The 27,155-nt window shown below is 40.5% G+C and overlaps 1 protein-coding gene across 1 annotated transcript in view; it reads left to right on the top strand.

The window, feature by feature from the left end:
- AGBL4 (AGBL carboxypeptidase 4) overlaps positions 1 to 27,155 on the top strand; it is a 1,261,847-nt gene that overhangs the window by 711,195 nt on the left and 523,497 nt on the right. Inside the window, exon 4 of the mRNA XM_068537961.1 lies at positions 12,166 to 12,382. Within this exon, the coding sequence (XP_068394062.1) occupies positions 12,166 to 12,382 (217 nt within the window). The remainder of the gene's footprint in view (positions 1 to 12,165; positions 12,383 to 27,155) is intronic.

The following is a 27,155-nucleotide window of genomic DNA, read 5'->3' as shown; positions in this document are numbered from 1 at the left end:
TCTTTATTTTTTCCCTCTCTGCTAATTTGAAGAAAAAAGTTTGTGTCTACTGTCAAAGAACATCCTGGGGTTGGAACTCATCTAACATCCATATTTTCTGCTCAATCAGAAAGGAAATTAGGGCTCCTGTCTTTCAGGGGTCGTGAGGAGGGGTAGGGAATGAGTCTTAGGTACGCCTTCAGGTCCTGAGCTTTCTCCTCTTCCTCTGTGCTCTGGTAACCTCCAAAGTGATGCATTGGGAACTTGGCTGATGGTTTGGACAGAGGCAGAGAGGATGGAAAATGGGAAGGAATCATCCATCCATTCATTCATTAAACCAAAAATTCACCTACTCATTCATTCAGCAAACATGCTTTGAGCTCCTCTTCAGGGTCAAGCACTGTGCTAAGTGCTATGGATTTTGAGATGAATCAGAAACACAGGAGTTTCTGTAATTAGTATTTAGAGCAATTAGTTATTCCTGGAACTGTTGACAAAGACTTCAAAGAGGAAGTGTCATTTGAGCTGGGCCTCACTTCTCTACATAGGAATGCACTATGTAGAAAAGTATGGGAAAGGCAATTGCAGATAGAAGAGCATTTAAAATGGCATTGAAGTTTCTGAAACATAATGTATTCAGGGCATGACTCACAGCTTCACATGGAGAGAGCGTAATATACAAACCTTGGTGTGGCTGAAATTATTTACTCTAATATGTTAATATCTTAAAGTTCACTCACAGGTATACTCATTTATCCAATTCATGAGCATTTTGGAGTACCTCCTCTATTTAAGGCTTTGTATGGATCCTCCAGAACCAGAGGAACAATATATGGTTCCTGCCCTCAAGGAGAACTCAATCCAGTGGTGGAGAAAGGCATATATTCAAGTCGATATAATGAAAAAGAGGCTATAGTAGAGAAGTATACGTAGTATGATTGTGAACGTGTTCAGTATGTACATGCATGCAGCCTGTGTGTGAGTGTGTGTGTGTGTGTGTGTGCACTCAGCCACATATGAATGCATGACTGAATCTGAGGATGTTTGTTACCGCCTCCCCCACACATGTGGAGGGCTTCTTTAGTCATCAGGATGGACCCAGGATGATGACTTGTTTCAAGAGCTGGATCACCTTTTAGTCTCTGAGTCCTGAGAGCACACACCACAGTCTTGGAATCAACCTGCATCTCTGGCAGGATCAGATGTTAGATTCTTTCCTTTCTGGAGTCTTCTAGGGAGTCATGGACAATCTGTTTCTCTTAAGAAGTATTCTTGACCCTACCTTCATTTTTATCATATCATTTAGGATAAAGGAATAACTTCAGAGGACTGTTGTGAAGATTAAAGGAGTTAATATATGATGAAGTACTTAGAATGGCCTAAACAATTGTTATATTGTTTCCATTGATATCTCAGACTCTCTGTGCTAAATGGAATCAGAAAGTTGCCTTGTTTAACTTAATATCAAGTACAGGAACCTTTTTATGAGATCCCTTAAAGCTTCCCATGTACTCCCCTGTAACATAGACCTTTCTTCTTTCCCTTCAGCTGAACGTTAAAGAGTCTCTACTTTATACTGAGCTAAGATCTACCTCCCTATGATGCCTACCATTTATCTGTGGAGAGGAGTCTTCTTTTCCTTTTACAAGTGCTTTTAAAATAAGCAAGTACTGTTTGAAACGTCTCTGTACCATTTCTAGTGAGAAAGAGAAGGAAAGTTAACACTGTTCCTGTCTTCAAGAAGCCTACCTTCTCTTTGAAGAAATCTCCACTTAACTTTTGTTGCTTATTGTTAAGGGACAAACCGGTGATGAAACTGTTTTAATATCAAATGTCAAAGTAGAGAAAAATTAATGATGGATGAATAATCAGAGAAGACTTCAGAGAGGAGATATGTTAAAGGATATAGGCATTTATTTATACATGCTTTTGTTCATTAATTATTTAGTTCATTTAAAAAAATATTTAAAGCTTTATTGACAATCTACAATATGCCACCTCTATGAGTAAGAGTTTACCAAGTAAGTAAGGTATCTGGCAGGGGAGGCAGTACCAGTGGAGAAAAGATCAAACACAAAGACACAGAGGTACTGGAGGTATGGCACAACATTTTTAGGGAGTTGTGAGTAGTTCAGTATGAATAAAACATAGGGTTCAAGGAGGGAGAAATGACTGATGATGCTGGAATCACAGGGAGATCTCGGGGAGCCTTTTGAGGATAGGAAGTTGTTTGAAGAGTTTTTAACAGGAGCGTACTGGTGAGAATACTGTGAGACAAGATTTCTCTGGAAGCAGAAGGTAAGGCTATGAACTGGTGTCAAGGGGAGAAAGGCAGGTGGCAAGTTACCATAGGGACGATGAGCACAGACTTTGGAATCACGTTAGCTTGCGTCCAATACAGGCTCTGCTGCTTACCAAGCTTGCAACCTTGGGAAATTTTTTTTACCTCTCTGAGCTTCCATTTTCTTAGCTGTGTAAAGGGGATGTTAACAGCCCCTAGCTCATAGGGTATTGTGAGGATTCAGTGATAATGCGTATAAAAAATTTAACACCATGCCTGAGACATAGTGAAACGTAATGAGCAAAATACAAGAAAAACCATAAGCGCATTCCAAATGAGAGACACATTTCTCCTACACAGCCCCATTCCTCTTTTCCTTTATTCTTTGTGTTACTTTGCGTCCTCATGAATTTGGCCTGCTGAATTCTTCTCAAACAGATTTTCGTTAGTATCCTTAGCAGAGTCTGTCTGGAACATTAAGCCCTGAGCAACATCTCAGCTTTCTTGCACGATCACCGCAGTGTCCATTACCTTCACTCTGCCTTCAAATCAGGTTAGGCATCCATCCTACTGAGGAGAGGAGCTGGGACAGCTGCAGGCATTAGATGAATTCTCCTGGTAGCACATGATCAAATTTGGTGGAGATGGCAGGCTGTCAGAGTCAAGTTGCTAAACTTGGCTAGAATAGGAGAAAACTGAGGTGAGTGAATTTAAAGCATGGATCTTAATTGAATATACTAGTACAGAAAGACTTGAAAACATCAGTGTCATAACCTGAGGGGCTCGTGACTGTAGGAATCGCTTGTGTATGAAGACACACTCACCTTGTGCTCCAGGAGACTCAGACTCAGACCTCTGAGTCAGGGCCTGAAGCAACTGTCACAGACCATTGGCTGGAGACCCTGAGGCTCATTTATTTCTACCAGCCTAACATTTCTGCATGTTCAGTCACATCACAAATGTAGACCATCATCTGTTTTTTTTATACCCTTATCCCTGCGCTGGTCTGTTCTCCCTCTAATCTTGGTTTTCCACTGATTCCTCCTCTATCCAAAACCTTCTACTTTTTACTTTTTCCTATGAAACTCAACTCCCAGGTTAATAATCCCCCTTGGACCCCCAGTGTTTTAATCCACTGCTTCCTTTACCTCTTGTCTTCCTTTACCTCAGTCTATGGTATGTGATACTTCACAAATATTTGCTGAATAAAACAATGACCTAAGGCCTGACTATCCTGGAGGCCATTCCTTCCCCCTTTGCCTTCTCAGGAACTGCTCATTCTCCTACATTCCATGTGCAGAAGGATCAGGAGGGGACGCTTCGCTCCCCATTTTCCTTCCAGGCCATTCCGTGTCTATTTCATCACTGGTAGCTCCAAAATTTCAATATAGGAGGGTTTAAGGTAGCAATTGGGTTAGAAGGGAGGAGTGCCTAGGGGGTTTGCTTTAAAGCTATATTTGTGTCACAAGAAGATTGTTTTTACTTGCATGTTTATTCCTCCTGGCTTTGGGTGTAGGAGCAAAATGGCCTTTATTTGTGGGCCTGAGCACACCTCTAGACAGCCTTTGATACTACCGTGGACTTTTATGTGAAAAGCCCCGTTCCTTTATTGCTTAAGCTGTTCTCTCTATGTCCCGTCCTCATCATTTTTGGGTTCCCACCCATCTTAGACTCCATGGCCCATCACATCAGCCACCTTTATCTAATAGTCAAATCTATCTAATTTTCTCTACCTGTGCAGCCACTACCCTGTCCTTCTTCGGATCACTCTCATCTATCCCTTGGACTTGCACAATCATGGTACTTTACTTATTTCACTGACTTAAAGGTATCCTATGACCTCAGGATAATGTTTAAATTCTTTAACGTGTCCCATCATGTAAAGTCGTCCCTTCACACCTGCAGATGCAGAACCCATAGATGTGGAGGGACAACCGTAGTCCCTTTCTAATCTGACTTCTGCCTTCCTCTTCAAACACATTTCTCATGATTTACCTTCTCATTCTTTGTGCTTCAGCCATGATGAATTCCTTGCAGTTCCAACATTTTACTTGTTCCTTCTTGCCACCTGGCCTATGCCAGAATCCCATAATTTATCGAGGGGGATCCTGGAAAAGGTGTTATAAGTACTGATTTAGAATCAGACAGAAACAGATTTGAATCCCAGCTTTGTCATTTACTAGCTTGAGAGCATGGGTAAGCTCCTTACCTTTTATGAACCTCCATGGCCACCTCTGCTAAGTGGGATAACGATAGTGTGGATGAAGCCTGCCATCTCAGTAAACAAAGGGTGTACAGCCATCAAGTCATCAGCCATTGCAGTCACCCCCGACTGTGCACCCTGAGGGATTCAGGATGGAAAACAACAGGATACTGGCCCCATGAGGTTAAAGTGCATATCAAAGGAATGATTTCAGTGAGCCCAGGCTCTTGTCTTCCCATACATAGAAAAGTGCTAAATTCATTAACTTGAGATGTCTGGTTTTTTTCTTTAATTAGCAATAATCTTTTGATGTTCCCATTACCTGTTTTCCACTTAATGTTAGGGTGAGATTCATGACAGCCAGAGCTACAGGCAAGCAGTACAAGCCCAAATATGTACAGCATCAGTGCCATGTAACATTGGCTCTTCCGCAGGAAGCCCATACCCTTACCTCCCACCCTGGCCACTGAGGCAGCCTCAGAAAGACACCAAGGTAGAAACAAGATTCTGCAATCAACTGCTGGAATGTTACAATGCTTTGGAGCTCTTAACAGTTTTCTCCAGGCTGCCCTACCTGGAGCCAGCACCATTATTGTTTTTTTCAACCTCAGCTCTGACACCCTCCTCCTCACACTTTCCTCCATATGCCCCTTTGCCCCTTGGCTTCCCAGTTGCATGACAAGCCACCACATGTGAGCCTTACATCCTCCACCCACTATGCCAGAACCCACCCCCCAAAACATATTTGCCCTTAAGGAGCTTCCAAACAGATCCTAGTGGATGACACTTAGGAAGAAGCCAATAAAAAAAGCAAGACTTGCTACAAAATGTAGGAGCCAAACAGGCCTGGTATTATCAGTGGACAATCATGGAAAAGGCATAGTTGAGACAGGTTTTGTAGGATTAATAGGATTTTAAGAGACACAAATGAGAGGCATTCTCTGCAGGGAAATCGTGAATAGTTTGGATATTATACAAATGAGGAGGTGCAGTGAGCCTGTGAAGTGGGTTAATGTAAAGATGTCGTGGGAATTATGACTGGACCATTTTGCCTTTTCTCATGTATGTGTTTCAGTGTTGCTTATTGGAGAATGAGCATGTTAGCTTGGCAGAGTTGCCTACACAGCATATTTTAAAGCAGTATTTCCCAAAGTGCTTCTGTGTAAAATTAGTTTCATGGAATGCTCTATAGAAAAATAATAGTAATAATTTAAGGAAATGTTGAATATTCTTTTTCTCTCCCTTGAATATTCACAACGTGCATGAACTTATTTTAAAGGATCTGAATTAGTGTTATAATACTAAAACCTGACTTCCTTGGGGAAAGTAATCCTCCCCTATTTATGTCACTATAGCATCACACTCTTTCCCCTCAAGATACTTTTGAGTCTGTAACTATATTGTATATTTATTTAAAATATTTTATTGACTGCTTCCCTACCAGGATATATACTCCATGAGGACAAATACCTGACCTATCTTATTTACCATTTTACATCAGTAATCTAGCACAATGCCTGGGTGTATAATATGTGCCCAAAATAAGAACAAATGATGAATAAAACTTGTTCATTTTTAACTTTGCATTGTTTAAACAGTTGATAAAGGATAGGGCTGGAATTTGAACAAAGTACTGCCAGATTCCAGTCTCTTTTTTTTTTAAAGTTTTTAATTTAATTTAATTTTTTTTTTATACAGCAGGTTCTTATTAGTTATCCATTTTATACACATCAGTGTATACATGTCAATCCCAATCTCCCAATTCATCACACCCCCCTCCCCCGCCACTTTCCCCCCTTGGTGTCCATACGTCTGTTCTCTACATCTGTGTCTCTAATTCTGCCCTGCAAACCGGTTCACCTGTACCATTTTTCTAGGTTCCACATATATGCGTTAATAAACGATATTTGTTTTTCTCTTTCTGACTTAACTTCACTCTGTATGACAGTCTCTAGATACAATCACGTCTCTACAAATGATCCAATTTCGTTCGTTTTTATGGCTGAGTAATATTCCATTGTATATATGTACCACATCTTCTTTATCCGTTCGTCTGTTAATGGGCGTTTAGGTTGCTTCCATGTCCTGGCTATTGTAAATACTGCTGCAATGAACTTTGGGGGTGTATGTGTCTTTTTGAATTAATGGTTTTCTCTGGGTATATGCCCAGTAGTGGGATTGCTGGGTCATATGGTAGTTCTATTTTTAGTTTGTTGAGGAACCTCCATACTGTTCTCCATAGTGGCTGTATCAATTTACATGCCCACCAACAGTGCAAGAGGGTTCCCTTTTCTCCACACCCTCTCCAGCATTTGTTGTTTGTAGATTTTCTGATGATGCCCATTCTAACTGGTGTGAGGTGATACCTCATTGTAGTTTTGATTTACATTTCTCTAATAATTAGTGATGTTGAGCAGCTTTTCATGTGCTTCTTGGCCATCTGTATGTCTTCTTTGGAGAAATGTCTATTTAGGTCTTCTGCCCACTTTTGGATTGCGTTGTTTTATTAATATCGAGCTGCATGAGCTGTTTATATATTTTGGAGATTAATCCTTTGTCCGTTGATTCGTTTGCAAATATTTCCTCCCATTCTGAGGGTTGTCTTTTTGTCTTGTTTGTAGTTTCCTTTGCTTTGCAAAGGCTTTTAAGTTTCATTGGGTCCCATTTGTTTATTTTTGTTTTTATTTCCATTACTCTAGGAGGTGGATCAAAAAATATCTTGCTGTGATTTATGTCAAAGAGTGTTCTTCCTATGTTTTCCTCTAAGAGTTTTATAGTATTCGGTCTTACATTTACATCTCCAATCCATTTTGAGGGTATTTTTCTCTATGGTGTTAGGGAGTGTTCTAATTTCATTCTTTTACATGTAGCTGACCAGTTTTCCCAGCACCACTTACTGAAGAGACTGTCTTTTTCCATTGTATATCCTTGCCTCCTTTTTCATAGATTAGTTGACCATAGGTGTGTGGATTTATCTCTGGGCTTTCTATCCTGTTCCATTGATCTATATTTCTGTTTTTGTGCCAGTACGATACTGTCTTGATCACTGTAACTTTACAGTATAGTCTGAAGTCAGGGAGTCTGATTCCTCCAGTTCCGTTTTTTTCCCTCAAGACTGCTTTGGCTATTCGGGGTCTTTTGGGTGTCCATACAAATGTTAAGATTTTTTGTTCTAGTTCTGTAAAAAATGCCACGGGTAATTGGATAGGGATTGCAATGAATCTGTAGGTTGATCTGGGTACTATAGTCATTTTCACAATATTGATTATTCCTATCCAAGAACATGGTATGTCTCTCCACCTGTTTGTAACATCTTTAATTTCTTTCATCAGTGTCTTATAGTTTTCTGCATACAGGTCTTTTGTCTCCCTGAGTAGGTTTATTCCTAGGTATTTTATTCTTTTTGTTGCAGTGGTAAATGGGAGTGTTTCCTTAATTTCTCTTTCAGATTTTTCATCATTAGTGTATAGGAATGCAAGAGATTTCTGGGCATTAATTTTGTATCCTGCAACTTTACCAAATTCATTGATTAGCTCTAGTAGTTTTCTGGTGGCATCTTTAGGATTCTCTGTGTATAGTATCATGTCATCTGCAAACAGTGACAGTTTTACTTCTTCTTTTCCGATTTGGATTCCTTTTATTTCTTTTTCTTCTCTGATTGCTGTGGCTAGGATTTCCAAAACTATGTTGAATAATAGTGGTGAGAGTGGACATCCTTGTCTTTTTCCTGATCTTAGAGGAAATGCTTTCAGTTTTTCACCATTAGGAATGATGTTGGCTGTGGGTTTGTCATATATGGCCTTTATTATGTTGAGGTAGGTTCCCTCTGTGCCCACTTTCTGGAGAGTTTTTATTGTAAATGAGTGTTGAATTTTGTCAAAATCTTTTTCTGCATCTATTGAGATGATCATATGGTATTTCTTCTTCAATTTGTTAATATGGTCTATCACATTGATTGATTTGCATATATTGAAGAATCCTTGCATCATCCCTGGGCTAAATCCCACTTGATCATGGTATATGATCCTTTTAATGTGTTATTGGATTCTGTTTGCTAGTATTTTGTTGAGGATTTTTTCATCTATATTCGTCAGTGATATTGGTCTGTAATTTTCTTTTTTTATAGTATCTTTGTCTGGTTTTGGTATCAGGGTGATGGTGGCCTCATAGAATGAGTTTGGGAGTGTTCCTTCCTTTGCAATTTTTTGGAAGAGTTTGAGAAGGATGGGTGTTAACTCTTCCCTAAGTGTTTGATAGAATTCACCTGTGAAGCCATCGGGTCCTGGAACTTTGTTTGTTGGAAGATTTTTAATCACAGTTTCAATTTCATTACTTGTGATTGGTCTGTTCATATTTTCTGTTTCTTCCTGGTTCAGTCTTGCAACGTTATACCTTTCTAAGAATTTGTCCATTTCTTCCAGGTTGTCCATTTTATTAGCAAAGAGTTACTTCTAGTAGTCTCTTAGGATGTTTTGTATTTCTGCAGTGTCTGTTGTAACTTCTCCTTTTTCATTTCTAATTCTACTGATTTGAGTCTTCTCCCTTTTTTTCTTGATGAGTCTGGCTAATGGTTTATCAATTTTGTTTATCTTCTCAAAGAACTAGCTTTCAGTTGTATTGATCTTTGCTATTGTTTCCTTCATTTCTTTTTCATTTATTTCTGATCTGATCTTTATGATTTCTTTCCTTCTACTAAGTTTGGGTTTTGTTTGTTCTTCTTTCTCTGGTTCCTTTAGGTGTAAGGTTAGATTGTTTATTTGAGATTTTTCTTGTTCCCTGAGGGAGGCTTGTATTGCTATAAACTTCCCTCTTAGAACTGCTTTTGCTGCATCCCATAGGTTTTGGATCATCGTCTTTTCGTTGTAATTTGTCTCTAGGTATTTTTTGATTTCCTCTTTGTTTTCTTTAGTGATGTCTTGGTTATTTAATAACATATTGTTTAGACTCCATGTGTTTGTGTTTTTTATGTTTTCTGCCCTGTAATTCATTTCTAATCTCGTAGCATTGTGGTCAGAAAATATGCTTGATATGATTTGAATGTTCTTCAATTTACTGAGGCTTGATTTGTGACCCAAGATGTGATCTATCCTGGAGAATGTTCTGTGTGCACTTGGGAAGAAAGTGTAATCTGCTGTTTTTGGATGGAATGTCCTATAAATATCAATTAAATCTATCTGGTCTATTGTGTCATTTAAAGCTTGTGTTTCCTTATTAATTTTCTGTTTGGATGATCTGTCCATTGGTGTAAGTGAGGTGTTAAAGTCCCCCACTATTTTTGTGTTACTGTCGATTTCCTCTTTTATAGCTGTTAGCAGTTGCCTTATGTGTTGAGGTGCTCCTATGTTGGGTGCATATATATTTATAAGTGTTATATCTTCTTCTTGGATTGATCCCTTGATCATTATGTAGTTTCCTTCCTTGTCTCTTGTAGCATTCTTTATTTTAAAGTCTATTTTATCTGATATGAGTATTGCTACTCCAGCTTCCTTTTGATTTCTATTTGCATGGAATATCTTTTTCCACCTCCTCACTTTCAGTTTGTATGTGTCCCTAAGTCTGAAGTGGGTCTCTTGTAGATAGCATATATATGGGTCCTGTTTTTGTATCCATTCAGTGAGCCTGTGTCTTTTAGTTGGAACATTTAATCCATTCACGTTTAAGGTAATTATCGCTCTGTATGTTCCTATTACCATTTTCTTAATTGTTATGGGTTTGTTTTTGTAGGAACTTTTCTTCTCTTGTGTCTCCCACTTAGAGAAGTTCCTTTAGCATTTGTTGTAGGGCTGGTTTGGTGGTGCTGAATTCTCTTAGCTTTTGCTTGTCTGTAAAGCTTCTGATTTCTCCATCAGATCTGAATGTGATCCTTGCTGGTTAGAGTAATGTTGGTTGTAGGTTCTTCCTTTTCATCACTTTAAATATATCATGCCACTCCCTTCTGGCTTGTAGAGTTTCTGCTGAGAAATCAGCTGTTAACCTTATGGGAGTTCCCTTGTATGTTATTTGTCATTTTTCCCTTGCTGGTTTCAGTAATTTTTCTCTGTCTTAAATTTTTGCCAGTTTGATTACTATGTGTCTCAATGTGTTTCTCCTTGGGTTTATCCTGTATGGGACTCTCTATGCTTCCTGGACTTGGGTGGCTATTTCCTTTCCCATGTTAGGGAAGTTTTCGACTATAATCTCTTCAAATATTTTCTCAGGTCCTTTCTCTCTCTCTTCTCCTTCTGGGACCCTATGATGCAACTGTTGTTACACTTAATGTTGTACCAGCGGTCTCTTAGGCTGTCTTCATTTCTTTTCATTCTTTTTTTCTTTATTCTGTTCTGCAGCAGTGAATTCCACCATTCTGTCTTCCAGGTCACTTATATGTTCTTCTGCCTCAGTTATTCTGCTATTGATTCCTTCTAGTGTAGTTTTCATTTCAGTTATTGTATTGTTCATCTCTGCTTGTTCTTTAATTCTTCTAGGTGTTTGTTCTTTAATTCTTCTAGGTCTTTGTTAAACGTTTCTTGCATCTTCTCCATCTTTGCCTCCATTCTTTTTCCGAGGTCCTGGAGCATCTTCACTATGATTATTCTGAATTCTTTTTCTGGAAGGTTGCCTATCTCCACTTCATTTAGTTGTTTTTCTGGGGTTTTGTCTTGTTCCTTCATCTGGTACATAGCCCTGTGCCTTTTCATCTTGTCTGTCTTTCTGTGAATGTGTTTTTTGTTTAATAGGCTGCAGGATTGTAGTTCTTCTTGCTTCTGCTCTCCGCCCTCTGGTGGATGAGGCTATCTAAGAGGCTTGTGCAAATTTCCTGATGGGAGGGACTGGTGTGGGTAGAGCTGGCTGTTGCTCTGGTGGGCAGAGCTCAGTAAAACTTTAATCCACTTGTCCGCTGATGGGTGGGGCTGGGTTCCCTCCCTGTTGGTTGTTTGCCCTGAGGCGACCCAACACTGGAGCCTACAGGCTCTTTGGTGGGGCTAATGTCGGACTCTGGGAGGGCTCATGCTAAAGATTACTTCCCAGAACTTCTGCCGCCAGTGTCCTTGTCCTCTCATTGTGCCACAGCCATGCCCGCCTCTGTAGGAGACCCTCCAACACTAGCAGGTAGGTCTGGTTCAGTCTCCTATGAGGTCACTGCTCCTTCCCCTGGGTCCTGATGTGCACACTACTTTGTGGTGTGCCCTCCAAGAGTGGAGTTCCTGTTTCCCCCAGTCCTGTCGAAATCCTGCAGTCAAATCCCGCTAGCTTCGAAGTCTGATTCTCTAGGAATTCTTCCTCCCATTGCCGGACCCCCAGGTTGGGAAGCCTGACGTGGCGCTCAGAACCTTCACTCCAGTGGGTGGACTTCTGTGGTATAAGTGCTCTCCAGTCTGTGAGTCACCCACCCAGCAGTTACGGGATTTGATTTTGTTGTGATTGCGCCCCTCCTACCGTCTCATTTTGGCTTCTCCTTTGTCTTTGGATGTAGGGTATCTTTTTTGGTGAGTTCCAGTGTCTTCCTTTCATTGATTTTTCAGCAGTTCGTTGTGATTCCAGTGCTCTTGGAAGAGGGAGTCTCCAATCGCTTTTTGATCATAGATTGGTATATGTTGTTGTCCCTAGCCACCACCTAGGTTTCTTGATGTTACAGTTTCAGTCTTGGGCATTTATTCCCACTGATTACATTTTGAAGCTTGAACAACTGTCTGATATGCCCAAATTTCTTTGTATTTTTCAGGCAAAGACTGCCACCTAAAAATGTTTACTACTACCGCTGCCCAGACCATAGGAAGAATTACGTGATGTCCTTTGCATTTTGTTTTGACCGAGAAGAAGATATTTACCAGTTTGCTTACTGCTACCCATATACGTACACTCGCTTTCAGCATTACCTTGACAGCCTGCAAAAGAGAAACATGGATTACTTCTTCCGGGAGCAGCTGGGTCAGAGTGTGGTAAGACCCATTCAGAAATGGGAAAGCTGGGGGAGGAGCTTAGCAATGGTTTTTATAGAATGCAAATAATAGATATTGGTGCTTTGTAGACTATATGCTCTGGAAATTTTAAAAATCATAGTTTTTTTTGTGTAATATTTTGCTACTGTTGCCACCAGGATGTCAAAGAATAGGATAAGGCAGATGCGTGTCCTTCTGAATGAAGCTGATAAAGCTCTCTAACAAAATACAAAAGTTCTGGTGAATCCCCAGAACTGTGAGATAAAAAGAAGGCTCTACTGGGTGTTACAAAAGGTGTGAAAGCATTTTATGAGTCTAAGCTTATGAGATGAAGAATAAATTTGCTTTTTAGTGAGTTTAACTTGACTGCAGTGTAGGTTAGCAAGTGGTGTGCAGTATGGTTGTGCTGTCCACAATGTGTTCTATCTCTGCCATCTATTAGTTCCCCAACCCTTCTTCCTTCCCCAGGTTTAGTTTTCTGGGTCTGGAGATTTCAGTCTTACATTCTATATGTTTCCTATTTCTGACATAACAAATTGCCATGAACTTGGTGGCTTGAAACAACACAAATTTATTATCTTACAGTTCAGGAAAGTCTGAAATTGGCCTCTTTGGGCTAAAATCTAGATATCAACAGGTCGGTATTCCTTCTGGAGGCTCTAGGGGAGAATTCATTCCACTACCTCTCCCAGTTTCTAGAGGCTGCTTGCATTCCTTGGCTTGTGGTTCCCTTTCAGTCTTCAAAGTCAACATTAACTTATCAAGTCTTTCTCATGCTGCACCACTCTGATGCTGAATCTCCTGCCCTCCTCTTTCACTTATAAGAACACTTGTGATTATGTTGGGCTCACCCAGATAATCCAGGATAATATATCCATCTCAAGATCTTTAACTAAATCACATCTGTAAAGTCCCTTTTCTCATGTGAGGTAATATATTCACAGGTTCCAACGATTAGGACTTGGACATTTTGGGAGAGGGAGTGCATTGTTCTGCCTACCACACTTTCCTACTCTCTTTTCCTCTTTTTCTCCCTGCCCATCCCAGGATTTGAAAGTGTCCTTCACATTGGATGCATAGGTTTTGTTCTCTGCGGTCAGAAATACTTCAGTTGCTAGTAAAGAATATCTTCCCTCTACTCTAATCCTCTCCCTAACAGTGCTTCTGATGGGTGCCATGTATATCTGGTGCCTATATCTTTTGAACTGAGAATTGGGACACGTGGTGTATGAGTCAGCATGCTAGTAGGAAACAGATGGCAGCCTCACATTAGGATAATTTGAAGAGAGCTTAATAAATGGGCTGTTTACAAGGTGAGGGCACTGTGTACAGAAACCACGGGGTATAGTGCAGTTCCCTGGGGCTAGTAACAGCTCAAAGGGTGTGAAGGGATGAAGTGGTTAACAGAACCCAATAGTAGAGAGTCATGCAGTGGGCCATCTTGAGTGGAACAGTGACCTTCAGTTGAGGAAAAAAGTTAGCCTGAGATGATCCCACAGGGAGGGAGCTGAGAAAAATAAGTACATAGAGCTCATTCTCTTACTTCCCGCTGATCTACTGCTAGGGGTCCCTACTGGCCAACGCAACTGGAAATCAGAGGGCAAGAGAGCCCACTGAAGTAATCCATACAGATAAGTTTCCCTGAACAAAGAAAATGATGGAGAAGAGCAGAGAGTGGTTGTAGAGAGCCAAATAGAACATATTAGTCACACATGGTCTGATCAACAATGTATTACTGCAAACAGTGAGATTATTTCAGATGGGACTGTTGGAGAAATCCTGAGACGAATGTTTGCCAGACATATGACTTATGATATAAGTTAAGAAAGAAAGAGTTTCATTCAATACTTGTGACTTTTTAAGGGTGAGATCTGTTCGTTTCATTCTTGTGTCCACTCCAGCCCCATCTTAGATTTATGCCAGGCAGAATGTAGGTGTACATTGAATGGCTATGGAGTAAATTATTGAATGAATGAAAGAATGAATTAAGATATATCTAGAGACAATGTGAAGAGCTAAGAACATCAGAAAGCTGATAGGAGGAATAATAGGATAAGTGAAGCTTCCAATAACTAATATACAAAATACATACCTAAAATAACAGCTCATTAAATGAGATAGAAGTTTATTTCTCTTCCATATACAAGTCTAGATGTAGGCAATCCAGAGCTGATAGTGTGGCTCTGCTCCTCGAAACTCTTAGGGAGTCAAGTTCTTTCAGCTTTCTGCCCTGCCATCCCTGGGATGTGGCTCTCAAACTCAATGTCAAATGTGGAATTCTGTCACATCCATGTTCCAGGCAGCAAGATAAAGAAAGTAGGGGAAGAAGGGAGAACATTCAGTATTGTGGCACTTTCACATTTATCCCATTTGATAGAACTCATATTCACACTTAGCTAAAGGAAGGATGAGAAATGAAGTCTTCATTCTGGGTGACCATGTTTCTAGCTAAAAATTAGTAGTCCTATAGATATGGAGGTGAATTAATATTGAAGGACATCCTGAAGTCTCTGCCATAAGAAGCTTGAATTATGCGTCCAGCTCTAATACCAAACTACTCATATGACCTTGAATGTTACTTCCCTTTTCTGGGGACAAGTTTTTCATCTATAAAATCAGAAAGTTGAAGTTGATAGGGGTTTTAAAATTATTCTTTGAGGAGTTCCTCAGTTAGAATAAAATAATTCGAGACCCCTGTCCTACTTCAGACACTGTGAGGGGTGCTGTAGGGATATATAATGGAGTATACAAGTCATGGTGTACTTCCAGAAATGTATTCCATACCAGAGGAAAGAAGACATTTAAAAAATATATATAATGTTTTTTAAAGTATATAATTAGGGATCCCATGAGTTGTTTAAAGAATTTATGGTCAGACTAAACATCATGGAGAAGATGGGCTTTACGCTGAGTCTTGAAAGATGGGTAGGATTACTGAATACAGAGTTGGCGAGAAGGTAGCCCAGAGAGCAAGAAACAGCCTGAGTCGTTGCATGAGGATAGTTGGTCGGAAGTCTGGTTTGATTGGAATAGGGAACCTTCCTACTGGAAGATAAGGATAGACAGGAAGATAAGGACCAAACTCTGAAAAACCTTGATTGTCATATTAAAGAATTATGGCTGTATCCTTTATTCAGATTCAACACACAGACACTAGGTCAGACACTTTATATGTACTATCTTACTTGTTTCTCACAACAGTTTTGTGGGGTAGGCAGAATTATCCCAGTTTGGGGATAAATAATCTAAGGCTAATAAGTTACTTGGCTAAAGCTACATGGCTAGTTCATGACTAGGCCAATATTTAAACCCATGGCTTCTAATGCTGTGCCCTGGCACTTTGACGGACTCATTGCTCCTTTCCACATTGGGCCTACTAAAATAGATAGTAGATTTTGAGAAAGGGATTATACCTTATCCAAAGCTACATCTTAAGAAAGTAAAGTTAGGGAAGTGCAGGGTGTACCTCTGCTGGCTAAACTAGATTAGGGGAGCTCTGTGGGTTGGCTCCATCCCCCTGATCTGGGTCTCGAAGCAGATACCAGAGTTGTTAAGGCCTTCTGGCATACTCTTCCAGACAGGACAGTTCTCGGTTACCAGGGCGTTTGATATGGCTTGTGTCTGAAGCCACCACTATAATTAGTTAATCCCTACTCCAATTTGGAGGGAGGATAATTACAAGTAGGAAGGCTAAACATGTCAACAGACATTTCTTAGAGAGAGCAGGCAGGAAGCAAGATTTTGAATTTCTAGTGCTGGAACTATTAATCACCATGGGCATAGCTGCTACTGCTACTAATTATATCATCCAAAATGGCATTTTATTTTGTTACTTACCAGTGGCCCTTTCTAACACCAGCAAACAAAATCCCTTTGTGCATACATCAAAGCCACAATCTGACATTTAAGTTAAATACATCATAGGAAAGATCTTTATTTTCTTGTTGTTTTAACACCTTTATTGAGGTATAATTTACATACTATAACATTAACCCATTGTAAGGGTAAAATTCTGTGATTTTTAGTAAGTGTATAGAGTTTTACAACTATCACCACAATCTAATTTTAGAACATTTCATCATCCCAAAAAGTTCCCTTGTAAATCCCCACTTCCACTCCCAGCCCTAGGCAACTGTTCATCTGTTCTCTGACACTGTAAATTTGCCATTTCTGAACATTTCCTGTAAATGGAATCATGCACTATTTAGTCGTCTTTTACATTTAGCACCTTTCACATAGCATTACGTTTTTGAGGTTCATTCATGTTGTAACATCCGTCCGTAGTCCATTCATTTTTAGTGCTGAATAGTATTCTATTGAAAATATATACCACACTTTCTTTTTCTGTTCTCCAGTTGATGGACATTTGGATTGTTTCCAGTTTGGGGCTATTATGAATAATGCTATTATGAACATTCATGTGCATATCTTTGAGTGGACATGTGATCACATTTCTCTTGGGTAGATTTCTAGGAATGTAATCATTGGCTCATATAAGTTCACATTCAACTTAAAAAAAAAACAAAAAACAAAAAATGTGCCAAGCTGCATTCCAAGTTAGTAGTGCCATTTTGCATTCCTACCAACAATGTAGGAGAGAGGGTTGTAGTTTCTCCATGTGCTTGCTAACACTTGGAATTACCTATATTTTTCATTACAGCTATTTTAGTGGGTATGTAGTGAAATCTCACTGTGGTTTTACTTTGTGCTGCCCTAGTAACTAGTTATGTTGATTATCTTATAATGTGCTTATTTGCCATTCATATATCTTCTCTGCTGAAGTGTTAGTTTAAACCTTTTATCCATTTTTTAAAAATTGAGTTGTGTTCTTATAATGAGTTTTGAGAGTTCTCTATTCTGAATGCAAGTCCTTTGTCAGATTCATGCTTTGCAAAATCCCCCCCTAATGTATACCTTTAATCTATACCTTATACCTATACCTTAATCTATACCTTTTCATTCTCTTTTGAAGAATAGACGTTTTTAATTTTGAAGTCCAACTTATCAGTTTTTTTCTCTTATGGATCATGCTTTTGGAATCTTATCTAAAAGCTGCCCATCTGAAGGCCACAAAGATTTTCTCCTATGTTTTCTTCTAAAATTTTTATAATTTCCACTGACATTTAAATCCATGATCCATTTTGAATTAATTTTTTATATATGGCATGAGGTAAGGGCCTTAAGGTCACTTTTTTTTGCATATAGATATCCAATTGTTGCAGCACCATTTGTTGAAAAGACTAACCTTTTACCCATGAACTATCTTGGCACCTTTCTCCAATGCCTCTACTCAGTTTTTCTTTTTTCTTTCCTATTTTCAAGGCTAAATTGTCAGGGAGTCAACTCTGTGTCTGTGTAGGTCAGCTATGATTGGACTGAGATTGTGCTCATCCACTCTGAGTCTGTAAGGCTTCCATCCTCTGACAGTGGATTTGTGTGTGGGTATGGGGAGCACAAAGTTTGGGCAGTTTTCAAGTCTGCCCTGGCTTTTACTTTCCCTTTTGTGCTGTGTTCCCTGTGTGCATATGTGCAGCCTCAAGGTTGTTCATGTGTGCGCTGCTGCTTTAGGCTTCTTCTCAGGTCTCTGATGAGTCTGCACCCAGTCTCAGCCAGCGTATTCTTGTCCCAGCTATGCAACTGTGGGCCCTCCTCACTTGCCCACAGACAATGCTGCTGGGTCTGGGCACTGCCTACTTCTCCCAATTAACTGAGTCCCTTCGACCATGACAGAGAAGCTGCCAATCCTCACAGCCTGGCCTGTCCTAGCATTCACCAAGCCTGGGGGAAGATGGAACCAATCCAGGACAGAACATCATATATTCCCATTCTTATTCCCTGAAGTTCAGCAGTTTTTAAAACATAATAGTTTTGAGATTGTTGTCAATTTGGTCGGTTTCCAAAGCACTGAAATGGTTGTTTGTTTCAATTTTGTCCAGCTTTATATTTGTTTTTTGGGGATAGCATTTATCAATATTCTCATTCCAACATAGCCAGAATTAGATTTTAACTGACTCACATGAGTTTTTAAATCATATAGCCCTTGTACTGTCAGACATGGTGAAATATGGCATTATTTTCAAATGCCATTGGACTAGAGGAACCCATAACTCGTGTGTGTGTGTTTTGAAAGTATTAGATGGAGAGAGTGATTCCCATACTTAGGGACACTTGCCAAAAGGAAGTGTCTAACAAAGAAAATAGTCTGATAGTGTATTTTAGGGAATCACTAGAAAATCATGTATATGAAAATAATATTGTCTAGGCTCTACCACTGGTTAGCTCTATGACCTTGGGAAAAACATTTCTCTATGGGCCTTAGAAAGTCAGACCAGATTATTTCAAACATCCCTTCCAACTTCAACGTAAATTATGGTTCAAATGTTGATGACATCTTTTTGTATGTTCTAAGTCACTCATTAGCTTGTTGTAATGTTGCCTCTCAATCTGCCCTTTATTTTATAACAGTGGTAGTTATTGAGTGCTTAGCATGTGCCAGACCCAATGCTATGACTTTTATATGCATCCTTTCACTCAGTCCTCACAACACCCCTGTTATATGCTTAGTACTATAATTGAATGCCTAACATGTAACCAGTTTGTCTAAGCTCTGGGGATACAGCAGTAAAAACAGGCATAAATACAAGCTTTCATGGAGCTTACATTCTAGTAGAAAGAGACAGACAGTATTGGAGAAATTAAATCAGGAAAGGAAATACATTTTGCGGAGAAGTCTTCACTTAGAAGGAAGCATTTAAGCTCTGGGCTATAAGTATTATCTTCTCCCATTTGCATTTTTAAAAGCTGAGATACAATGAGATTAAATAATTTGTCTATATCATGTAGCTGGGATTTGAAGCCACGCCTTTGTGGACCCCAGAGAATGGACTCTAAACCAATCCTGGATAAGGAAGTATTCTGTTCACATATACAGTTATTTACTAAATTCTTCCACAGCCATTCCTCAATACTACAAATATCTAGTAAACACCTTCTACCTGTCAGGCTCTATATTGGGTGCTGGAGACAGAAAGATGAGTACAAAACACACCCTGCCCCTAAGAAATACTCCATGTACTGGGTGTCACAGACATAAAGGCTAATAATGGCAATGATGGTAAGAAACTTGATGTAATAGAAGTAGGAGGCAGAGGAGAGGCACAAGGGAGGAAATGAAGCGTTAAGGAAAGAGGCATCTTGAATTGAGAATCAAAACATGGATACAGAGGCTGAGACGCCTGGTGAGTCCTGACTATTTAGTGTGGTCCCAAATGACAAGAGCACAGGGTCAGCTGAAGAAGAACAAGAGGAATGGTGATTGGGAAAGAATGAGAGGTAGGTGGAGGCTGGGTCAGGAGGGCTTTGAATGCCAAACTAAAGAATTTGGACTCTATCCTGAGGGCAGTGAGGAGCCAGGCAGGAGGGAATCTGATCACTGTGGCACTTAACCCTTCCATCTCCAGGCTGCCTCTGCTGATGGCAGCTGATCTAGAAGTCAGGTTAACTCCTGCCTGTCTGTCCAGTTGGCTTTCCTTTCCTCAGGCAGAGATATTTCACAGGACAAGAGCACTAGGAGGAAAACTTTACTACCAAGACACACGTATAGTAATGATAATGTCATAGAAATACCCAGAAAAGCTTGTCTCTTTGATCTTAACATTGCACACAATTTCAGAGTTGGCAAAGACTATAGGGGTCACACTCAAATTTAACAACTATATTAGGCATTTACTATGGGCAAGGACCTAAACTGTATAGAACGGCATCTCCTCAACATTCGAGAAATATGACTTTTCAACCACTGTTCACATACCTCTTGAGGCAGCCTGAGCTCTATCCCAATGACAAATAAGTCATACCATCCCCAGAAGGAGCTGCCTCCCTGTAACCTCCTCTCTTTGGTTCTACCACCACCCTCTGGGCCCACCCTGCATGTACTTGCTCCTCTAGCCCCTGGACAGGCCTGCAAAGATAGCAAGACAGTGGCCACAGCCCCCTCATGAATCTTCCCTTCTCCAACCTAATCCCTTTCTTCCTCCTCTCCTCCCTCGTAATTCTACATTTCTTCATATTCCATGGTTTCTAAACTCTGTACCTTCTTTGTTGTCCTCTAGACATGATCTAGGTTGTTAATTTCCTTCTTAAAATACCAGAACTGAATGTAAAACTCTGCAGGTGATCTGAGCATGCCACAGCAGAATAGAACCATTGCCTCTCTTGCTCTGGATCCTAGATCGCTAGAAATGTAGCCAGAATTTACGTTCGCTTCTTTTAACAATGAGGCCTTCATGTAGTAAATTTTTGTTATTGTTCTTTAAATAAAACTTATTTTTTATTTCTTGGATAGTCTTTTTTTTTTTTTTTTTTTTAAATTATTTATTTATTTATTTATTTTTGGCCGTGTTGGGTCTTCGTTTCTGCGCGAGGGCTTTCTCTAGTTGCAGCAAGCGGGGGCCACTCTTCATCGCGGTGCGTGGGCTTCTCACTATCGTGGCCTCTCCTGCTGTGGAGCACAGGCTCCAGACACGCAGGCTCAGTAACTGTGGCTCACGGGCCTAGTTGCTCCGCGGCATGTGGGATCTTCCCAGACCAGGGCTCGAACCCATGTCCCCTGCATTGGCAGGCAGATTCTCAACCACTGCACCACCAGGGAAGCCCTGGATAGTCTTTTTTAAAATACATTTTTATTTTGGAATAACTTTAAATTTGTAGAAAAGTTGGAAAGATAATACGTATAGAGAGTTTCAACATATACTTCACCCAGTTTTCTCTACTGTTAGCAGCTCAACATCAAAAAAACAAACAACCCAATCAAAAAATGGGCAGAAGACCTAAATAGACATTTCTCCAAAGAAGATATACAGGTGGCCAACAAACACATGGAAAGATGCTCGACATCACTAATTATCAGAGAAATGCAAATCAAAACTACAATGAAATATCACCCCACCCCAGTTAGAATGGTCATCATCAAAAAATCTACAAACAGTGCTGGAGAGGGTGTGGAGGAAAGGGAACCCTCTAATACTGTTGGTGAGAATGTTCATTGATACAGCCACTATGGAGAACAGTATGGAGGTTCCTTAAAAAACTAAAAATAGAACTACCATGTGACCCAGCAATCCCACTACTGGACATACACCCTGAGAAAACCATAATTCAAAAAGACACATGCACCCCAATGTTCACTGCAGCGCTATTTACAATAGCCAGGACATGGAAGCAACCTAAATGTCCATCAACAGACGAGTGGATAAAGAAGATGTGGTACATATATACAATGGAATATTAGCCATAAAAAGGAATGAAATTGGGCCATTTGTAGAGACGTGGATGGACCTAGAGAGTGTCATACAGAGTGAAGTTAGTCAGAAAGAGAAAAACAAATACTGTATATTAACGCATGTATGTGGAATCTAGAAAAATGGTATAGATGATCTTATTTGCAAAGCAGAAATAGAGACACAGACGTAGAGAACAAATGTATGGATACCAGGGGGGAAAGGAGGGGGTGGGATGAATTGGGAGTTTGGGATTGACATATATACACTATTGATACTATGTATAAAATAGATAACTAATGAGAACATACTGTATAGCAGGGGTCCCCAACCCCCGGGCCATGGACCAGTACTGGTCTGCCGCCTGTTAGGAACCGGGCTGCACAGCAGGACGTGAGCAGCAGGCGAGCGAGCAAAGCTTCGTCTGCCGCTCCCCATTGCTCCCCATCGCTCACATTACCGCCTGAACCATCCTCCACCCAACCCCCCGCCAACCCCCGTCCGTGGAAAAATTGTCTTCCATAAAACCGGTCCCTGGTGCCAGAAAGGTTGGGGACTGCTGCTGTGTAGCATAGGGAACTCTACTCAGTGCTCTGTGGTGACCTAAATGGGAAGGAAATCCAAAAAAGAGGGGATATATGTATATGTATAGCTGATTCATTTTGCTGTACAGTAGAAACTAACACAACATTGTGAAGCAACTATACTCCAATAAAAACTAATTAAAAAAAAAGAAAGTTAAAAGATCGTATATAACCATGAAACATTTGTCAAAACTAATAAATTAACATTGGTACATTACTATTAACTAAACTACAGAACTATATTCAGATTTTGTCAGTTTTTCCACTAATATCCTATTTTGGTCTCAGGAACTGATCCAGGATACCACATTGGCCTATACTAATAGATTTTACAAGTATAATTGTGACCTCTTACACTTATCCTAAGTTTAAACTTACTGGTTTTAGTCCTTTGTTCTAGGCTGTTGTGATCATTTTGATTCTTGGATACTCTTATCTGCAACATTAGTGACATCACTCAGAATTTTTAAAGAATATATTTTTTAAGAGTTAGTTTAAGGCAAGGATACAAGTGTTTGTAACAGGATAAGACCTGAGACTAAGAACAGAGATCCATGTATATTACCAGATACTTCTGTGGAATGCCTAGTTTGACATTTTTATTTCAATCCCTGAATTTGATTTTGCTACTAACCCCAGTAGCATAAGTCACCTAAGTGAACAAGACTTTACTTGTCTCCAAGTCAACTCAATTAAATTCAATTTAGTTCAATTTAATTTAGAATCTCTTATGTACCATGTGCCATGATAGATCTAGAGATAAACAAAATGTAGTCCCTTCCCCCATTTCTCCATCTTGTCCATAAGGATCATATGTAAAGTTTTATGAAATGGCTAGTTCAAATCCATGATGAGTGAGGGAGAACCATATGGCAAAGGACAAAATTTAGAAAAAGGAGCAGTCTCTGGGGAAGGGTCTGGCTAGGTGGGGCTCTACAATGGGGACCCTGGGCAATAGGAACTCCCACCAGGACTCCAACCCCTTCTTGTGAGACTGGCTTCCAGATCAGCAAAGTCACAGTGAGAATGGTCTGGTGGCAAAGGGAACTTTCTGAAAGCCGTATCTTGAAAGATTTTCAAAATCTAAGCCAAACTAAGAATCTGGGAGTCAGACCCTCCCCCCCAAAAAATGCAAAATCATAAAGCTGAAGTGAAGAAGATAGAGAACATAGTATAATCAGAGAAAGCCAGAAAGCTAGGTAAGGATGAAGAGGAGCACAGTGGATAAGTATAAGGAATTCTGGAAGCATTTAAGATATAGAGCTTGGCAGCTTCCATTACAATCCTTGTGTGGACTTGTGTGGAAAGGCCAGGATCTCAGAAAGGAGCTAGAGGTAACCGATGACCTTGTGGGCAGGAAACAAGAAACAGAAGGTAATACCACAGAAAAGAGGCTAGAGAGGCCAGCACAGTTCTGATCAGCATGATATCTTCAAAATAAGGTAGTCCCCTTCCGTTCTTTCTCTTCCTTCTCCTTTTGTTCTTTCTTCCCCTTTGAAGTAAAACATCATGGAGTTGCAGCTGGCAACATGACCAAACAAATGTATGAAAAATAATTACATTTGGCTGAGTTTTAAATTGAGTAATTGTTGGAAGTCAGTAATCTCAATTATCAGTCCCTAATCTACCTCTCAGGAGAGTTCTATGGACCCCCATCTGCACCAAACCTTGTTCTGATCAGACACTCTAAATTAAACAAGCTTAGTGGTTTTGGCTCCCTTCCAGCAGGCCACTTCACAGGTCACCACTCTCTTGGCATAGTTTTTACTATTCCCTCCAAAAAGAGTCCAAATTAATTGAAGGCAGATACGTCCTCTCAGCATCCGGCTGAGGGGCTTCCAACCTACCCTACTGATGTAGGTGGTCCTTCCACTCTAAACCTCAGCTCTGGGCAAACATGGGCCTGAAGAGGAGATGTGGGGAATCTAGCTGGGTTCTCCCTCTGCTAGAACAAGTAGACAAGTGTCTGCTATACCTCAAGCTGCAGAGGCTGACCCCGACTACCACATACCTGTTCCAAACCTGGGTTTCTCCAGTTCAGTGAATGCATCACCATCCTGCCTGTTGCCCATGTCAGAAACCTGTCCTATTTAACATCTTTTTATTCACTCACCACATACTATCTGTCACCAGGTATGATCAAGGCTACAACTCAATATCCTTAGAATCTATGTCTTCCTTATCTCTGCTGTGAGTGCCCTAGTTCAAACTATCCGGGTCTCTCAGGAAGTTACAACAGCTTCTTTAGCGTAAGAGCACAAGATGTGAGGTGAATAGCTTCCAGCCTCTCTCTCTCTCTCTCTCTCTCTCTCTCTCTCTCTCTATCTCTCTATTCTACTCACACAGCTATGTCAGCATTACATGGCTGCCAGAAAGTCCCAGACCTCCTCCTAACCTTGTGTTTCCCCTCACTTCCTCACTGATTCGCTGGTACCTGACCAAGAGACAGAATAACCTCCCAGCTAGGTTGCCAGATGGCATCCTTCTTGCTAACAGATTGCTATTTTTAGATCATTCTTTCCCCTCCTTTTAAAAAAGACATCATATAAAAAGACATATTTTGAACTTTATGCCATCAGTCTATATAATCCACTACCACTTCTTATTGCTGTCATCTGCTCACTTCTCGGACACTTCCCTCAAACATGGAGGGCTTTGGTTCATAATTATCTTTTTCACTACGTTGCTGCCACCATGTTGAGTGATTTCAGTATCTGTGAAAACGACCCATTGAACACCTGGCCTCTGTTTAAGCTAAGATAACAAATTCTATCATGGTCTGCAAGATCCTGCATAATCTGGCCTCTGCCTGCTTCTTCAGCTTCTCTCATACCCTCTTACTTTGCTGTTCATGCCCTAACCACACTGGCCTTCCTACAGTTTTTTTTCTGTGAGCCATGGATTCTCTCCCTCACTTGCATACACACTGGCCCTCTACCTGAAATGTCATTTCTCTATGGTCCTTTGCCTAACTACTTCCTATTCTGCTTTCACTATCCAACTTGAACATCACTTCCTCATGGAACTTTTCCCTGATGCACTGTTCCCCAGACTAGTTTGAGAGCCTGTTTCATGCATCTATAATATACTGTTTCCTTTTAAAATGCTTATCACTCTTCTGGTTGTTCATTCAATATCTGTCTTCTTCTGGTCATAGATTTAGGGAATATTTTTGTATTTAAGGTACGAATAGGACTAGGGGCAGGTGGAGAATTTGTGCTGTTGCAGCCAAAATTCCTTCTTGGTACCTCACTGTGTGGTCATATTTTGTTACGTCCTCTGAAGCACATTTCCATTTTGTTGAATCAGAAGGTGTATAACATTAGGGCACAAGGTCATTTCTTTTACGTGAGTCATAGAATGTGAAAGCCAAGAAGAATCTTGCGTGTCTCTAGTTCTGGGGTTTTAAAACCATGCTCCCTGTATCTCTAAGGAAAGATCTGGGCTCTGAACAGTACCTTAGGGGTCACTGAGGAGGGGGGGGGCGGAAAGAGGGGCTTCTAAGAAGTCAGGGCACTGGCCTCTCTTGCCCTCCCTTGCCATGCATAACAGTGCAGCCCCTACTTACTGGCCTTCCCCTTAGACAGTTTGAAGAGAGGACTCAGCTGCTAGCAATGTTTGCAAACTTATCCCTCTTTCTACAGCTGGAGACATTGGGGCCCAGAGAGGGGAAGTAACTTTCCTGAGTCACCCAGTGAGTTAGTGGGACAGCTCTAGCTAGAAGCCCAGCTGCTGACGCATAGGTTGTCCACTGCAGCCCACTGCTTCTCACTTCCAGACCCATCTGCAAGGTTTGCTTATTTGTCTACTCTTTCTGCAGACATTAACTGAGCACCTACAAGGCAATGAGAAGGAAATTAGATGCCTTAATCAGTAGTGTGAGCTACATGGGTTAGAACCCTGACTCTGCCATTCACAAACTGTGTAACCTCTGGGCCTCTGTTTCCTCATACATTAGTCCTCCTTTCAGTAGATATCCAGAGAAACCCATTATTCCGTCATAATTTAAGTAAAAAGGTCATGAGGCCTAGAGCCATAGTAGGATTTGAATTTTGCTCTGCCCCTTAAATCTTTCATATGTCAACTTCTCTAAGCCTCATCTGCAAACTAGGCATTGTGATTTAGCTTCAGGGTTATGGTCACGGCAAGAGGCTTCTAGTAGATGTTAGATAACAGATGTGAAAGTGCCTCCTGAGTTGTTTGTTATTACTTGGATACAATGCATTTGTAATACCATATTTCCCTTACCAGACTCTAAGCTCCCTGAAGGTATACAATTTGTCATATTAAAATGAGAACAGGTAACATTTAGAGTACTTACTACATACTAAGCATATTCTAGGTACTTTATTATCTCACTTAATCAGCTCAACGACCTTATGAAGGAGGTACAACTATTATCCCCGTTTTGCAGATGAGGAAACTGAGGCATACTACTCATAAGTGGTAATATCTGTATGGAAGAAACCAAGGTGTAGGTGATTGGTGAGGAGTGGGAAAAGAACTTGTAGGAACATGGAAGAGTCTCCTAACTCAAACTGGGGAATCAGAAAGAACTGTATAGGTGAGGTACTATTTAAGGTCTCTTTTAAGACACTTAATGGGTGAGAAGGACTTTGGTGATGTGGTAGAGAGTACGAATTGGAAAGATATCTAGAAGGTCATGCTCAAGATCGGCTGAATGCTGTGGAGAAGGAGGTTGGGGAGTGCAGAGAGGAAAGGCCTGGGTCTGTCAAAGGAAACAGTTTGGGGAAAGCTGTGGCTGGTGGTGGGTCCCAGGATAAGTCCCCAGTGCTAATGCCACTGCTTAGAGCTCCCTTGGGGATCATCCCTGCCTAGAATAAATCACCATCCATCAATATAAAAAGGAAAAGAGAAGGGGGAAAAAAGGAATCAAAATCATCATCAACT

The sequence above is a fragment of the Eschrichtius robustus genome, chromosome 3 (genome assembly GCF_028021215.1).
Source record: "Eschrichtius robustus isolate mEscRob2 chromosome 3, mEscRob2.pri, whole genome shotgun sequence".
Taxonomy (NCBI): domain Eukaryota; kingdom Metazoa; phylum Chordata; class Mammalia; order Artiodactyla; family Eschrichtiidae; genus Eschrichtius; species Eschrichtius robustus.
Note: the sequence above shows the minus strand (reverse complement) of the source record. Positions and strands in the feature narration are given on the sequence as shown.